This window comes from Rhipicephalus microplus, chromosome 2 (assembly GCF_043290135.1).
Source record: "Rhipicephalus microplus isolate Deutch F79 chromosome 2, USDA_Rmic, whole genome shotgun sequence".
Classification (NCBI taxonomy): Eukaryota; Metazoa; Arthropoda; class Arachnida; order Ixodida; family Ixodidae; genus Rhipicephalus; species Rhipicephalus microplus.
The window spans coordinates 253,272,829-253,289,583 of record NC_134701.1 but is presented as its reverse complement, the minus strand read 5'-3'; the positions used below and the strand labels follow the sequence as shown (position 1 = coordinate 253,289,583).

Below are 16,755 nucleotides of genomic sequence, written 5' to 3'. Positions count from 1 at the left end.
AGTTGTTTTCTTTCGCTTGTGTAGTTTTCTAGCTTTTTGTATGCAGTGTATCTGTACAGACCATGGACTTGGCTAAATTGAAATTGATGAAGGTTAGGAAGAAGATTGATGTATTTGCTTTTATCTCTTGGTGTGGCATGGCATTTATCTTTTCTTTTCAGAGTCTTTTCGTAAAGCTTCGTAAATTGGTTCCTTGTTGCTTAGCAAGTTTGAGTTTTCATATCGAGCTTCCTGACCAAGATGAACTGCAGGTAAGATCGGTCATTTGTATTTCGTTGCCTGCATGTCTGCCCTGTGCATGGTAATTGCATAGAAGTACTTAAGTGGGAGGGAGTGGCTTGTGGCCTGTAGTAGACTGCAGTTGTATCTTGTAGTAACTGTCGTTGACCATTATTGGCGAGGCTATGTGCATGCATGTTGAAAACATGCAGTGGTGGCTGCATGTGCTCAGGACGAGGCAGGAACGTGCACTTGTCCACTTCATTGCTAACAATGAGAAATATTAAGACGGTGAAAATGCTAGCGTGGCCTGCTTACATTGGGGTGGTCATGGGCGGTCATTCACCGCCATCATGCTAAATTGTAAATTTAGTGTCAATACTTCTTTAAGTAGTAGTTCTGTTTAAGAGATATTCATTTACTGAGAGTTGATTGTACTTACTTTTCAAATTCGATATATCATCTGAAATGCCACCCTGTAATATTTTTTCTCTATTTTGGCAATGCTCCACGTCTACATTTAAGTTAAATTTTGTTGTAACTGAGTACTCAGCATTTTAGTTGAAGGTGCTGCATTGTGGACATGGTTCTCATAAAATTCTCCACTGGAATTCCAAAGGAGTTGTTGCAATGCGTTATTTACATCAATTGGGAAGTGACATTGTCCTGTTGTCTATGTAGTTGAGGAAGAGCTCAGAGATTAGGTGTGTCTGAAAACTTGGGGTGTATCAGTGGCTATTCGCTCAACTTTATGTCAATTGCTGTTACTCTGAAGCTTGCAATGTTCATCTTGCTCTAGTTTTAGAAAGGTGTGCATTGTGCAGCCACTACTGCTCGATTTTGTACTGCGCATCCTTAACATCAGTGTTTACACCAGGGTCTGTTACCAGGTTGTGCTGCAGCTTTCTTCAGCTGTGACTTCATTGCTTCAAGCCCTGTTTATGAAATAATGATGTTCGTACGTTTCAATGCACCATTCATGTATGCCACTTTTGTCCTCCGTCTCGAACTTGCTACTATCACTCACATGATTGTCTGCTTTTGTTGTGTGTGTTTGTTCAGGTGGCTGTCGTTGGGACTGCTGTCAGCTTGGATGACTGTGCTGTGGAAGCTCAGATGATTGCCAAGTCCAAGCCCACGTCAGGTGTGTGTCCATGCACTGTTGCTGCAACTTTTTCCCCAACCTTTTTCGTGACTGTAAAGCTGGTTTTCTTGCAAGGCAGTGCCCACCTAATGGCAGTAAGAATATTTATAAAACATGGCTCTTATCCATTCTGTGAAATTGGTTGGACAGTTGAAGCTGTAACAATTGCCCATCGCTGTGTCGCTTGAATGGCACATTAGACTTGTAAGAAAAGTTAGATTGACGTCTGACGTTCACCGGGAGCGATGGCCAGGAAGTGCACCTGATTTTATAGACCGTCTAATGCATGTTTCATTGTATACAACCATCTGACTCTACGAATTTGTAGCCATGGCGCATTGGTTTGGGTCATTCAAATCGTCAACGCCTATCAGACTCTCGACCTCATCTTCCACTATCTCTCCTTTGTCCGGAAGACGTTTATAAGTGTGTGGTTTGGAGCAAATGTTGTGTAGAGTGGACTCTGCAGTGGGCCTGTTAAATTTAGAATCTGCTCCCTTGAAACGGTTCATAGTATTGCACCTTTGTCACATACGATGAGCTTGTACAAAGAGCGTCATTGAATACTGCTATTAAATTTAGAATATGCACCCTTGGAACAAGGCGTTTCAGCACGGCGCTGTTATTTTTTTCCGCACGTTTATTGCCCGCATGTTTATTTGGCCCATGAAGATGAAATTATTGCAGGGTAGAAGTGTACAGCCTCGCTTTAAGTTTGTTTAACAGGGAGTGTTGCTAGAGCCTATGTTTAAATGAAAGGACTGGTCTTCGTAGGGTAATAGCTGACTGAAAAGTGTTTTCTCCATGTTTGCAGCCTCTGTTGAAGTAGAACAGGAGCTAATATTTAGGATGGATGAGGAAAAACACACAGACCAGGCACCACCTCTTAGTAAGTACCTTTGTAATGTTCAATTTATTAACACGATAGCGTTAAAGAGCTCATTTTGCAGAAACTTCAGTGTCGCCGTCGGTGTCGTTGATTGTGAACGGAAAATTATCATTTTTGCAGGACTGAAAAATCGAAAAACATGCAAATAAAATAAAACATGAAATATTCTTGGCCTGAGTGGGGATCGAACCTGGGTCGTCTGCATGGCAAGCAGGTGTTCTACCACACAGTCACGCCACTGCTTTTGAATACAGTGAAAATAACTTCCTCTGCTTGGAGATGCAATGAAAGTAACTTCTGTGACTTATAAACACATGCGTACTGCATACGTGCTTCGCAATACAATGTGAAATATTCTTGTGATAATGCGTGGTACAAGCTTACATTGCCATCGGGCGGCAGAACATGGGATTATGATAATGACTTCATGGTTTGAAGGCACCCTCTACAAAAGGCATTGACGCTATTGCACCCTTAACGTAGTGGGTACATAGCAAGTTCGAAAAAATTTCGTACACTATGTGTTTGAAGTATGCACTAAGAACTGAATATCGCTATCGCATTCAATTCTTTTAAGCAAAGTGTAAGGGTCCCCCAATCTTCTAAACTTAATGAAGCTCAAGTTTGCATGCTTCGTTCTAAATTGTTATCCCGAGTGATTATAGCATTGTAGGTTGTAAATAAATGTGCTCTGCGGCTTCATTCATTGCGCAGACTGTTGTTTAGACCTTGAGTAGTTGTAGTGCTGCTTGAACAAAAGTTTTTTTTTCACTTTTTCAGGTCAGATGCAGCCTAGATTTCGAAGGCTTTCTAATTTAAGATATCAGGTGGGTTACTTGCAGCAGTATATTTCTTAAGATAGTTGATGTTGTATGGCATGCATGATCTTTTTCCTTTTTTTATCCGTTATTTCTGAGCTCTCATCTAATCTGTGTTCATTTTGAGTTGGGCACAGTACCTGCAAAGTCGGTTGTGGCTATAGTCTTGTGTTGCCGAGCATGAAGGTGCGGGTTTTGTTCCGAACCCTGGCAACCTTATTTAATTGACAATGTTATATGCAAATTCGGTCGTGGGCTTTGGTTTAGGTTCACATAAAATAACTCCATGTGGTCAAAATGAACTCGGAGCCCCCCTTGGGTGTTCCTCGTGTTCATGTTTTGGCAAGTAAAACTCCAGAATGAAATTTGTTGAGTGTTATTTTCCTACACTCATATGTTTGGATTGTCTGCTACAGGAACAGAATATATGAAGTGTTTTGTTGATATGTGGGGTTTAACGTCTCAAAGCCACCATGTGATTACGAGAGACGCCGTAGTGGAGGGCTCCGGAAATTTTGACCACCTGGGGTTCTTTAACGTGCACCCAAATCTGAGCAAACGGGCCTACAACATTTCCGCCTCCATCGGAAATGCAGCCGCCGCAGCCGGGATTCGAACCCGCGACCTGCGGGTCAGCAGCCGAGTACCTTAGCCACTAGACCACGGCGGCGGGGCAAGTGTTTTGTGAATTCACTCTAATAAAATGTGAAGGTAGCATGGTGACATAAAATAGGCTTATAATAGGTGCTTGCACTTGTGTGTTGGAAAATTTTCACCTGCTGCTACATTTCTGTGTGTTTTGTTAGTGTTGTTCATTAAGTTTTGCCCTTCGTTATGATTATTTTCTCACTCCTTATAGGAGCTCTGTTGCGGAAGGCATGGTGTTGACCTGACATCTCTCGACCATATGCCAGGGGGAAAGATTGAGAAGTACTTGGGCAACCTTGACTTCTTTTTCATTCGTGAGGGTACAAGCATACGAGAGGTACGAAACTACCCTTTCTCTACATTCAAAATCAATGTTCAGGATTCCTTTCAATTACTCCATCCTTGGTTAAGCTTTGTTAAATTAAGTCTAAATGGTGATGAACTGCTTTTGTAAAGGAATTGTAGGGATTGAATAAGTCATTCTATGATTGGAGGGTGCTGAAGCCTAGATCCTGTTACAGCTGCCCACGGTTGTACTGTGCACGTGTTAATGTCCCCTCCTTGTAGCATGAGTAATTGGGGCTAGGGTGGTTTCAGGTGAATGAGGGAACAGGCAGAGAAACGAGGATTAGCGTGTAGTGCCAAGTGGCGGGATAGAAGGCGCTCATAGGAAAGGGGCTTGGTGCCTCCTCCCCACAGGGCTTATTTCTTTCTTTCTTTCTTTCTTTCTTTCTTTCTTTCTTTCTTTCTTTCTTTCTTTCTTTCTTTCCTTATTTATTTATTTATTTATTTATTTATTTCCTTTTACAGAAAGGGGAGCAAGAGCTAAAGGCCATGTGGCTTGACAGAGGCTCCCGTTGCCAGGCTGTAATTGTGCTAGCATTCAGAAAAGGAAACAGCAGCACAAGCTATCTCAGAGAATAGACCCTTTGTAAGCCGTTTAACATCTGGCTTAAGAAAACAGGAGTTATTCAAACATTCAGCCACAAAGTTGGTTCAAACTGAAAGTTATGGTTGTTCATTTGTTGCAGAATATCTGTGTTGGTTGCTCTTTGAGTCTTTTTTGCATACATCTCTCATTTCTCTGCTATGAAAAAAATTTTCTTGCTCCAGACATCATTTCCTTCACTCAAGGTGATATTCATGATGTGTGACTTGAGTTATCTTTCATCAATCATTCCAGCATGTCCTATTGTAATAGAAGTGGTGTAATTGTGTCTTGTCATTTGATCAGTCACTGATTATAATGGGAAACAAGTGTACATCCACAAACTTTAGCCCACCGTTGCCAATTTTGAAGTCTTCATGGCTTAGTATAATAATTATGTAGCATTGCTGATGCAGGTGTTTTGGAAACATAATAGCTACTGAGATCTGTATACTGCATTTGGATTTGCTGAATGAATTGGTCTCAGCCAAATATCATAGAAATGATTGGAAGAACCTAATAATGTGTTGACTTTACGTGATATTTAGCAAGTGGTCTTTTCTATATAATTGAGGTTAAAGGCAGTGAAGCACAGTGCCACAATGGTAACAGTGTGAGGCTAATGATGTCTTGGCTACATAAAATCTCATCTGCACAATGATATAAGGCTGCATAGAAATTAGAGAGTGATTCGACGGCCCAGTCTTGGGCTTGTGGTTGCTGTATCCTTTGTCGGTATGCTACACATAATTACAAACTTGGAAAATTAACATGAACAGGAGTCGTACATAATACTAGAAATGCACAGGGCAATGCTCGTCCTCTTTCTGCCTCGTCTTGTGTCTCCATTTTGTTTGTGCTGGTTTTCCAACAATGCATCATTCCCAACTCTTTACTCTCTTAAAGATACTTCTTGGACACACATTGAATTGGAAGTGTTTAATGTGAACTTTTATTAATCAGAAAATGAAATTTTGAAGTGTGGGGCACGATTCTCGATGTAACCACATTGTGGAATGTCCACTTCGGCTTCCACCGATTGGCTGGAGCTCAGCGAAGAGCATGCCCCACATTTACGGTTTTTCTTTTGCAGCTTCATTTTAACATCGCGAAACTTCCACAACTCCAGACAGGACTAAGAGGGAAGGAATGTGTTTCACTGCGACAAGTGCTGTCTTCAGAGATCCGCTTTTGGATGCACATCTCGGAGGTTGTGTGTGAACCATAATCACATTAGCCCTTTAATTTGGTGTAATGCAGCCACCCGCCTATTGTACCAGAAGGGTTGGTATGCACTACCTACATCGTTTTGAACACCTGAACCTCATATGCAAGTTCAAACTTGTGAAGCTCGATTAAATGTCCTGCTACTGTACATTTCACCGACTTTCTCTTTATGCTGAGAATGTGCTGGTGGGTTCAGTTTGTGTCGATGTAGTCAAGAGCACCATGACGTCGCAGCTCGCCACTTTTTTGAGTAACTGAATGCGCATCACTGAAGTGGACAAGCTCACTAGGGGGATACATTGAGAACAGTCCCCTCTGTTCTCTTTTAAACAGTGTAGTAAATTATGAATGAATGATTTTTGTTCTTGCTTGGAACGATTTGGCACAAAGCATACTGTGAGACTCGATTTCTTCAGTCTGCTTGAAGTAAGATTGCGTGAAAGATGTGCAGTACTCGTGAATTGAAACATATCATTTCTTTAGTACATAGTGCAATGACTGCTATGAGCGAATAGCTTATGATAACCACGTCACGTCACTGTAAATCTTGCTGCCAAGGGTAATGTCGGCTGTGTTTTAAGTGTTTGAATAAAAATTATGCCAATGTGACTCAAACTATAAATGCAGAAAATGAAAGTATGGGCATTACTTAGCCCTGAGTTTTCGTGTTTTAATCCGTGAGTACTGTAGAGGCTTGTACACTCTTAAAACGAACACGATTCAGGGTGGCAGCGCTCCGCAGAGCGCCAGTGCTGCCACTGGCGCTGTTGCAGCTGTGCATCAAATCAATGCACGTCGAAGTGACGCAGGCATTCAGTGCCATGTATTTCACAACAGAGCAATAGTGTCATGTTTTAACATAGTAGCAGACAACTCCAAGTACCTGCAAGCACCTTCACTGCTTCAGTTCAATGTGCAGCCACGCCGGCTGCATTGGTGCTTCGTGGAACATGGCCACACTGAACAGTGTTCACCCTAAGTGTGGATGAATCTCCGCATTGCACTGACTTATGTGTGAGTTCTTGTTAACATGATTCACTGAATGCGTTGACAGTAGCTGGTGTGATTGTAATGTGAGGCCCATAGTGTTACGGCTCTGAATGGCCACTCACAGTGCAAATGCCCACCTACTTTTCTTGCTTACAGGAAGGTGGCCTAAATGGATTCGTACAGGGCTTCATGACTGAAATCTTGGCAATAGTGCGAGCTCATGTGGCATCATTAGGAGGCAATGCAGTCGTGGCTTTTCAGATGACTCAGTGTGTCTTGCTGCACAATCCACACAAGAATCAGGTGAGTTGCCCTTTTGAAAAAGTTTTAGAAATGAAGATTGTTATAGTGCAAACTCAGAACGACGAGAAAAGGACAAAAGAAGACTGTTCAGACTGAGTATAAGCATAGAGAGGCTGTATAAGCACAGAGATGATCGCACCTGAATCATCGTTGAGGCTGCCCAGATGGCATCCGAACAGGACTTGTGGATTAGCAAGCCTTCCTTGTCTCTATCTGAGAAGGAATCAAAGTTCTTGAAAGTATCGGCGCATGCAACTAGTGATGGTTTTTTAAATATTTAGTATAGTTGTCTTAAATTTCTTTCTTGGTTTTTTAGTTTTTGCTTTGATCATCTTTGCATTGCTCATCTTTCGTCACATGGTTTTTGTCTTCTTTATATGTTTTCGCGCTCTGCTCAGTTGGAAGTTAGCGCTTGTTCTCTTGTCTTTTTTTCATCATTCTGAATTCGTGCTATAACAATTGTCATGACCTACGAGCTAGCCCAACCTGCCACATTTATAAATTAGAAATGAAATATCTATATAATTGAATGCTTTCAATTTTTGTTGTCTATTGCTATCTTTTTCTTACGCTCGTGGACAGCTTTTTGTGGCAGTTAACTGGTCTGTGTTACTGTGCCAAAGTAGTTCCCAATAAATTATTTTCGGTTTCAGTTTCGACATGACAGATATGCATTTGCTACAGTTCATTTTTTCGCATGTGCTCTGCGATTGAGTATGTTGAACCATAATCACTGAGCATGCAGGCATATTTGCAGAGCTTTCTCTACACTTCATTTGCTTCTAATCAGAATATCACTCATAACCTTCACCTAAAACTGTGCAGCAAAGCATTCGCTTATGCCGGTAAGCTGGCTAAGTGAACAATGCGGAAATCACAAAGCGTTTCAGTTGCATTGGTCTCATCTGGGCATACACATTCCTGACTGTTTGCTTCGTTTGTTATAAACTTATTACAGCTTTTGGTTTCCAAGCGTCTTGAAAATCCTATGCGACAATTAAAGCGCGAGCTACCGGAGGAAAAAGACGCTGTCGAGGAGGAGGTCATGTTTTATTTTTCTGAAGAGAATCTACGTGATGCCACCAAAGAACATTGCATACAAAAAGACCCCAATATCTAAGAAATGCTGAGTTTTACGTTATATGGTGAATAGTTTTGTGGCATTATCAGTTTTAAGCCAAAAGTGAGAACTCTACATCTTTCAAATGCTTAGGTTATATGTAGCATATTATTTTTTGCTGAACTACTTCCAGATGCGCTGCAAACAAAACTATTTAAATAGTATGGTGCGGCTCTGTAGCCTTGACTGCATTGCAACAGAAAGTAGTCTCTTAGTATAGTTGTAGTGTGTTGACACAGATGTCCTTTTTTTTCTTGCAGGGACAGTGCTTAATAAATGTTGCAGGTGATGCTGTGCTGATCCATTACCACTCACAGATACCTGATGCAGAAACAACTGAAAACACATTGTCACCTTGTTGAAATAAAAAAATGCTCTCCCAAACTGTGTTGTGTACTGCGTGTCTCTATTTTCTCTTTCATCTTATAGCAACTGTATCTGCGATATGCTATTTTACTGATTAAAAGGATGTTGCACTGGCAGTGAGGATATTGAAAATATGCCTGGCAAAGGAGAATGCATTGTGTATACGTTAGTCCACACCTGAGATATGCCCTGCTGACTGATTGTAAGGCTTACGTAGGTTAATCAAAAGTAGAGCTGGGCGGACAGCTGTTATTAGGCAGAATCTGCAGCGTGGCACATCCTCTACAGCTGTTGGACGACTAGATCAGCTTGACGATAAGTCCGAAAATTTGTCTACTGTACATTGCGTTTCCATGCAAGGTGTTGCCATCAGAGAAGCCTCAGCCTCAAAAACTTGACATTGAAGCTTTAATTTTGCTGAAAATGATGATGCTGATGCTCTTCCATTGACAGTATTGTATCATCCTCCTTAAAACAATTTTCAAGGAGCAGTGGAATCACAAAAGTGGACACGTGTGCTCCCTTTGTTGCTTTATATTTTATTGCACGTGTCCTGCATAGCTACCTAGTGCTTGAAGTTATGTTGAATAAAGACAGGCTTTGCCTGTATGCTGAAAAGGTTACTTACAACAGTACATGCTAATTCATTGAGATGTGCTTCATGCAATGATACAAGTACAACAGGTCCACCTCTGTGGAGCAGTGGCTAGGGTGCTCGGCTGCTGAATCGAAGGTCGCGTGTTCGATTTCCGCCATGGCAGTCGCATTTCAATGGAGAACACTTCTTGCGGCTGTGATCCATAAGCCACCTGGGTGAATCGGGCACTGTTGCCTATAAAATAAAGGCCGTCTTCATACATACTTGCAATGCTTTGTCTCACCGGAAGGGCCAGCTGCGGCCTGCAAGAATTTGCAAAACCATCGAGCCCAGGTAAGTGCACTGCAAGGAATCTTTGCACCTTCTCCTAAGATATTTAAGATATACTGATTTGAAGGTCATGTATAAATGTTCCAGTGACAATGAATGAAATGCTCAGGACAATGTAAAAATGCCAGCTTGCTCTAAACACTGAAGAAGCAGATTCAGAGTAGTGTTTTTTTTTCTTTGCAGGATTTGCATCAAGGCATATTGGTTAATTTTTTTTTCTCTTGAAAACATACCTTTGTATGATGCAGTGCGACAATTCATAGCTGAATTCATTTGGCCCTCATCAGCACCTCGTGCCTGATATATTTTTATTCAAATAGCGTAGCATTTTCTTCGTTTTTGTACACTGCAATGGCTGTACGACAACTGCTAAATTTTGTTGGAGAAAAGCGCACTGCAAAGGCGCTGGACCGAGAAGTTCGTGCAAGAAACTGATTAAACATGTCATAGGTCATGCGGGAGCGTGTTTTGAAACATCACCGTTTAAATACAACCAGAAAAACGCCTGTTACTAGCATGTCTGATTAGATCTGTGTCCAATTTTCATATTTTGTGACAGAGTTCCTCAAAGAAACGCTCTCAAAACATTGTTTGATAAGGTTTCGGTTTCGGTTTATTTTTTTTATTGTTTTTAACTCAAGCAATACATTTGTAAACGTAAAATAAGCGTAACAAATTGATAATAACGCCGTAACATGTGAGGTTAAGCAATTATAACTAGCATGTCTGATTAGATCTGTGTCCAATTTTCATATTTTGTGACAGAGTTCCTCAAAGAAACGCTCTCAAAACATTGTTTGATAAAGTTTCGGTTTCGGTTTATTTTTTTATTGTTTTTAACTCAAGCAATACATTTGTAAACGTAAAATAAGCGTAACAAATTGATAATAACGCCGTAACATGTGAGGTTAAGCAATTATAACTTATTGTGCTTTGTTTTGCGCTGCAATAAAGTTTAGTTGAGACTACTAGCGCCACTAGTGGGTCTGTTCGGAACCGCCAGTTTCTCGCTTGTGACAGCGCTCGTGGCGTTCACTGCCGAGATCACAGTTGGATGTCGTAAAATGTAATGCAAATCTACGCACGAGACATGACAGCCAAGATATTCATCGACCTCGCGACGCAGCCGTTTGTCGCCGACCTCGTGTTTCCAGAGGGACTCCCAAAAGGTAAATTTTGTGTAACTTGCGGGCGCATTTTGCCATCGGCGATCGCTACCGTAGGCCTACCTAGATCGGCCCGAACGCAGCGCCGCGTTCGCCCCTCAAACCGTGCGATCTGCGCCGATTTCGCGCGTCGTTGTGCGTTGGCGCTTCTTGGAAGGCGCAATTTCCAAACTTGCCTCGCACAGTTCGCGTCTTCACGCGCTTGAGATGGTAACAGATGTGATTCCACTTTTGCCGTAACGCGATCGCGACATTTGTTTTGGTTAAGTTGTATAAAGTGATGTAACCATCACGTTTCAGGTGGATTTGTGACGCTATTTGTTGGATGCTGTCAAAGGGTAAGAGCTTTTTCCTGATGGATAGTGTGCTCGTGCTACAGTGCTTGCCATTTTCTTCTGATTGACACTTTGCCCCCCCCCCCCCCTTCTATTTCATTCACACAGACTCCTCAACCTGGAAAGCTAGTTGACCACATACCGCTGCAGCAAGGTAATGTTGTTCTTGTGTCTAAGCGAAACCCAACTGGTACTTTGCATAAAAGCATAATTGCACAAAAGCGTGCGATCATCGGCGTCTTGTTAACATGGAAAAAAAAAAGGACATAAGTTCAATTGAAGTGACTCTACGTTGTAACTTTTTTTATACCGACGGGGATATTCTGAAAACTCGGCACATGTTTTCGAGACATATGCAAGAAAATCGCTAACGTACTTTTTCCCCATCAAGCGTTTCTTTGCGTGAACTTATCCGACCATTGGAGAAATAAAGCATTCTCTGCAACAAATGCAAACGTAATGAAAATAAACATAAAGTCGCGATCTCGGTGAAAACTTGGCATGCATGATTTAAATTTACAAAAAGCTCTTAAGCAATATTCGTTCTGTTTCTAAACATTTTATTGCTGTCATTATTAATAATTGATTTGAGGGCATATTGGAAGCACCAGGGCCAAGGTGTTAAAAACAGCAATGCTGGTGGGTAATATGCCACCGCTGTCTTGGCTTTTAGTGCAAAAAGGAACAAGTCTCATTCAGCTTTAATAAAAGAAAACACCTTGAATTTTTTAAGCTCTGTAGGTTGCTGTGTTTCAGACGTCATGGATTGGTAGCACTTGAAACGCTCTAGTACCAATGACACAGTAGCACAAGAAGCCTAGATGTCAACAGTGTATGGAAGTTACAAAGAAAAAAAAAAGCTCTTGGAATTAAGAGTGAATTTTCTCACAATTGTATAGTGCAGTTCACTTATAACGGTATTCAAGTGCCAATAAAATCTTATCGTTATAACCAATAATTGTTGTTAGTGCGCAGAGAAAAAAAAAAAGACAAAAGATAGACCAACGCACTTTATGTACATGCTAGTGAGGCAGTGCAACTATGTACCTATCTGTACAAAAGCCATAATCTGTCAGCTTTGATTGCTTCATGTGAAGCTGGAGCGCATCTTTTCAAAGGCATCTAGTTATGCTCCACGCAGCTGTGCGGGAGGTTTTTCGCGAAAACAAAGTGCCTGGAGGGACTGTGTCTTCCATTGGGCCTCGTTCGTAGATGGTACCTTGCTAGGCTAGTCAGTAACTTCGTTGGAGTAGTCGCTCTCAGCGCTGTGCGCAGCGCGCCTATGCGCAATGATCTCCTCATCACTGAGGCACTTAAACGTTTCCACAGCATCATATGCACGGTCGAAGTCATCCAGACCTAATGCATCTTAGTTAAGCGGCAACCACAACTCCGACACCCCTTTGTCGTCAGGTGCTTTGCAGGCCTCTCCTGGCACAGCTTTCTCTTCACGCATACTTTCTTCTCACAACGTTGTCAAACAAAGCACGCCTTTCATCGTGGGGGTGCGATGAGCCATTTTTCCTGTGTGCTGTGGCCAGATTCGCTGTATACAATATCGCGGCACTGGAGCATCGTAATGAACAGCTTATTATATCATAGAAAGCATGCAAAAGCGGACGTTGCCATCGCTGTTCGTCATTATATCCAATATATTGTCATAAACAGTATCGTTATGAGTGGACTAGAGTGTAGTTGTCAGCTACGTGTGCCTGAGTGCTTGCACTGTCGCACACGCTTAGGCTCCTTAGTTTGTGGCTAAAGTGCAATAATTTCTCATTTTTGCCCTCAGAAAGATTTCTGTAAATCTTTGAGTAAACCTATTTTCTTGCTAAAGTGTTGCTGTTTTGCAAAGGGCAATATAAAATTGAGTGCACGCGTTTCAGAGTAGCAAATATTGTCTGACTTGTGTGTGCAGGTGTTTGATTGCCGAGGGATATTGCAACAGTATTGTTTTCTCTTGTATGAATATGACATATAGCTTCTTTGCTCAACACTAGGGCAATGCATTTATAATATATTCATTGCCTGTCAACCTTGAGTGAATGAAAGCTTCTGGCTTTTTCATTCGATGTGATTAGTACCCGATTAGACAGCAGCACATCTAATTTTCAATTTTTACACGTCATGCTCGTGGTAATGGCATTGATAAAATACATTGTGAATGCAAAACTTGCATTGGTATGCAGTGCGAGCAGTAGGTGTTTTGATGAAGTGGTGTCATTTCAAATGTGGTCACATATTATGTGAAACAGCTATAATGGCAAGAATAAAAGGCTTGTAAAGTCTAGAACCTATCGATAAATGCTCGAAATTTGCTTAATAATGCAATTAGCAAGTCATTGCAAGATTAGAAAATATGTCATATCTCTCATTTTCTCCCATCTGTGCTTTTTTTTTTGTTGTTGAGAAAGGAAGTGCAGGGAATCAGTAAATGAGCGATCATTGGGCACATTCCTGTAGTTTTTGTTTGTGTGCGATAAGTATCTGTCTTGGTAAGTTTGTCACATAACTTGCAAGAGACCCTCTTTGTTATTATGAGGTAATACCAGTAGCTTAGCTCATTTAATGAAAGTATTTGTTTACAGAAAGATTCTGTTCTCTTTGTGGATAATTCTTGATAGTTACCGGAAAAGCCTATAATTATGGCCAGCCGATTGACAGAAAATATAATTGGACCTAGTTGTCCCTAGCTTTTCTCACGGGACACCAAAAACAACTTTTTCTGATGTCTCATTCAAAAGAACACATCCGATTTTTCCCTTAGAAGAACATGAAGGCCAAGTGCGAAGGACTTTAGCTATAGTGTGCCGGTTTATGGATATGCATAAAACTGGCAAAAGCTGTGCCACTGTGAGGGTAGAACAAGAAGCAGGTGCTCCATGTTGTGTTGGTAGAAAACCGTCCATGTGTCAGCCTGTGCTTACGCGGAGTATGCCTTGCACACCAAATCTATTTGTTGCTGCTATCAAACAAGCTAATATGGTGATATTGCAAATAATTAAATCTGTGAGAGGTGCATTGACTTGCATTACAAAAACTTTGTGTCATCGCAGGTGCCAGTTCAGATTCACAAATATCAGTTGTGAGACGCACGTGTTACAACCAGACTTACACGGTGAGTGTGTATACGGTTTCTTTAAATTTGCGTATTTCATGCATCATGTGGTAGAACCTCTCGACGTTTTCAAAGGAGCTTAAAAGTTAATGCACTCAAATATGCCAATATCATCAGAGGGCTTCAGTTAAGTATGATATCATGCATACAGGAAAATTTGGTGCCTTTGAAATTGATGCCCCTCGTTTCAGTACTTTTTTGTTCTTTTTTTTCCTAGCACAAATAAAATGCGAAATAGTTTGTCTGACACAATTATAGGTAATGATGGTTTGCCGATATTGCAGATGCGCCCTGCCACGGTGGTCTAGTGGCTAAGGTACTCGGCTGCTGACCCGCAGGTCGCGGGATAAAATCCCGGCTGTGGCGGCTGCACTTCCGATGGAGGCGGAAATGTTGTAGGCCCGTGTACTCAGATTTGGGTGCACGTTAAAGAACCCCAGGTGGTCAAAAATTCCGGAGCCCTCCACTACGGCATCTCTCATAATCAAATAGTGGTTTTGGGACGTTAAACCCCACAAATCAGTGATGATATTGCAGATGCGATACATGTATACATATTTTCTAACAGTGTATAACAAATTTTGGTGTGAATATTTTCTTGTTTTTCACTGTATGGAGAATTCATTGTTCCTTGTATTTTATTGTTGTTTACCAATAGTGTAATTGAATCCGTATGTTACTTAGAATGATACTCTATGCTCTGTATGAATGAATACCATCTGCAATATGCCCTCTGTAATGACTGCAGAACTGGGGTCGACAGTATTGAAATAAAGAAATGTAAGTTGTGTGTACAGGGCAGCCGTGGCTGCTTATCTAATATTGTTAGCAATGACGTGGTGGCATCTCTCGAAGGCGTAGCTTTAGGAAAGGTGTAGCTGGCAAAGAGAAAAGCCAGAAAATGTCTAGTGTGGTTCAACTGTACTTGGAATTTTCACTAAAGAAAATTGACATTATTTTATTTTTGGATGTTTGCAGGAATTCTGTGATGCAAAGATTTATGTGAGGCGTGAGGCTGACGAAAATGGTGAGCTGTATCATTTTTTGCTTGAAGACGTGTAAAGGTGCAGTAGCCTGATCGCTGCTAGTAAAACAGGTGAACTTGAATGTGCTAAGCGTGTTCACGTAGGTCACTTTACTACTTTAGTGTTGTAGCCTGTACGTGCAATTACTGTATATAACAGATGCCATTCAAATACTTACCCTTGACTCCTCATTGCTCTGCACAGGTGGTGAGAGTTTCCCCTGCAACCTTAGACATTCTTTTGACTCTGGTGTAAGTACGAAGTTCTGTAGCTGCAATATCGTTTGTGCAACGAAATTGGTTGACAAGGAGAGCATTTTTTTTGCAGGTGCTGACGGAGCAGGAACATCGCAGACTTCACATTCAAAGAGAAGGTGTGTAACTTAACGGCACTGCATTTGATTACTGCATTCAGTTTGTGTCATCATCACTTGGTAAAGTTGCTTGTACTTATGGTGCTCTTATGGCATCCAGACCTATGGCATTCAGAAAACATATGTGTCATCGGAAAATGAAAGGAAACCCTGCACTTGCAGTACTGTAAGCAGTGTTAAAGGGGCAATAAACTGAAACAATAAATCGGCCTAGACTGATAAATTGAACTCTAATGTTGTTAACTTTGCCATAAATATTTATTAATAGAGAAGAAAATGAAGGTTAAGGTCTCATTCTTAAATTTCGTGCTGAAATTTTTACGCAATACATCACAACTTTCAAAATGTATTTTGTGCATTTTAGTGACATTGGCTGAGCAACGTCTCCTGAAACTCGGTGTGTTAAATTTGTTCCGCTCAGCAGATGGTGTGCTTCGTTTTTAATGATTATTAACTGCGTATGACCTAGCAGACGCCATCAGCATCTATGATGTGATTACGAAATTGTAACTTTCCAATAAGTGAAATGGCATTTTTCACTTCAGTGTCCCTTTGACAAGCACGCCCTTGGAAGTTCATGGAAGTGCAATTTTGTTAACATGCTTTAGTCACACAAGAACTTGGGGAAGCATCGATGAAAAACACAGAGGAAATAAGTTGACACTCGAAATAGTTGGCACTCGTAAAACTGTCTCCTCTGGCCCACTTATAGTTCTGCTTAATTCACTAGGAGAATAATGGCAGACGCACACTTTGCGTGTTGAATTCTGTGAGACAGCACACTGCACATGACGTCGTGGGCTTTAGGTTTGTGACAGGCTTGAGCGTCACTGGCTGCTGGAGTTGCCTGCTTTCTCCAGCTTGTGTTGCTCACCTTCAACTTGCTGGATTTTGTTTGAATTCTTGGCATTAATACATGGAAGCATGGTTGCCATTGCAGTGGTAAAATAATAGATCTACAGCATCAGCACGGGCATCCACTAAGCATTAGCAGATGGTTATATTTACAGCTGCCATATTATTTTATACAAAAAAGAGGACATTTATCTTGTCAACATGAGAGATTTCAGGTAGATGGCTTGAACATGATGTAGAGCATGAACGTACGAGAATGTACTAGTATATATTTTCTACATTGTGCAGGGGATACGAGGCACT

At 41.3% G+C, this 16,755-nt stretch overlaps 2 protein-coding genes across 7 annotated transcripts in view; both read left to right on the top strand.

The window, feature by feature from the left end:
* Positions 1–8,670, top strand: part of LOC119170119 (C2 domain-containing protein 5) — a 68,264-nt gene extending 59,594 nt beyond the window's left edge. For 5 of the 6 annotated variants that reach the window (XM_075879690.1, XM_075879685.1, XM_037421172.2 and 2 more), the window contains 7 exons: positions 162–251; positions 1,282–1,363; positions 2,178–2,252; positions 3,033–3,079; positions 3,930–4,055; positions 7,020–7,166; positions 8,547–8,670. In XM_075879690.1, the coding sequence (XP_075735805.1) occupies positions 162–251; positions 1,282–1,363; positions 2,178–2,252; positions 3,033–3,079; positions 3,930–4,055; positions 7,020–7,166; positions 8,547–8,648 (669 nt within the window). In that variant the 3' untranslated portion in view covers positions 8,649–8,670. Of the gene's footprint in view, positions 1–161; positions 252–1,281; positions 1,364–2,177; positions 2,253–3,032; positions 3,080–3,929; positions 4,056–5,739; positions 5,890–7,019; positions 7,167–8,546 lie in introns of those variants that run through there. The other variant, XM_075879707.1, reaches the window with a different exon arrangement.
* A 1,913-nt stretch (positions 8,671–10,583) lies between these two features.
* LOC119170120 (uncharacterized) overlaps positions 10,584–16,755 on the top strand; it is a 57,342-nt gene continuing 51,170 nt past the window's right edge. Inside the window, exons 1-7 of the mRNA XM_037421173.2 lie at positions 10,584–10,749; positions 11,047–11,084; positions 11,190–11,235; positions 14,138–14,199; positions 15,178–15,226; positions 15,429–15,475; positions 15,552–15,597. Coding sequence (XP_037277070.2) covers positions 10,650–10,749; positions 11,047–11,084; positions 11,190–11,235; positions 14,138–14,199; positions 15,178–15,226; positions 15,429–15,475; positions 15,552–15,597 — 388 coding nt within the window. The 5' untranslated portion in view covers positions 10,584–10,649. The remainder of the gene's footprint in view (positions 10,750–11,046; positions 11,085–11,189; positions 11,236–14,137; positions 14,200–15,177; positions 15,227–15,428; positions 15,476–15,551; positions 15,598–16,755) is intronic.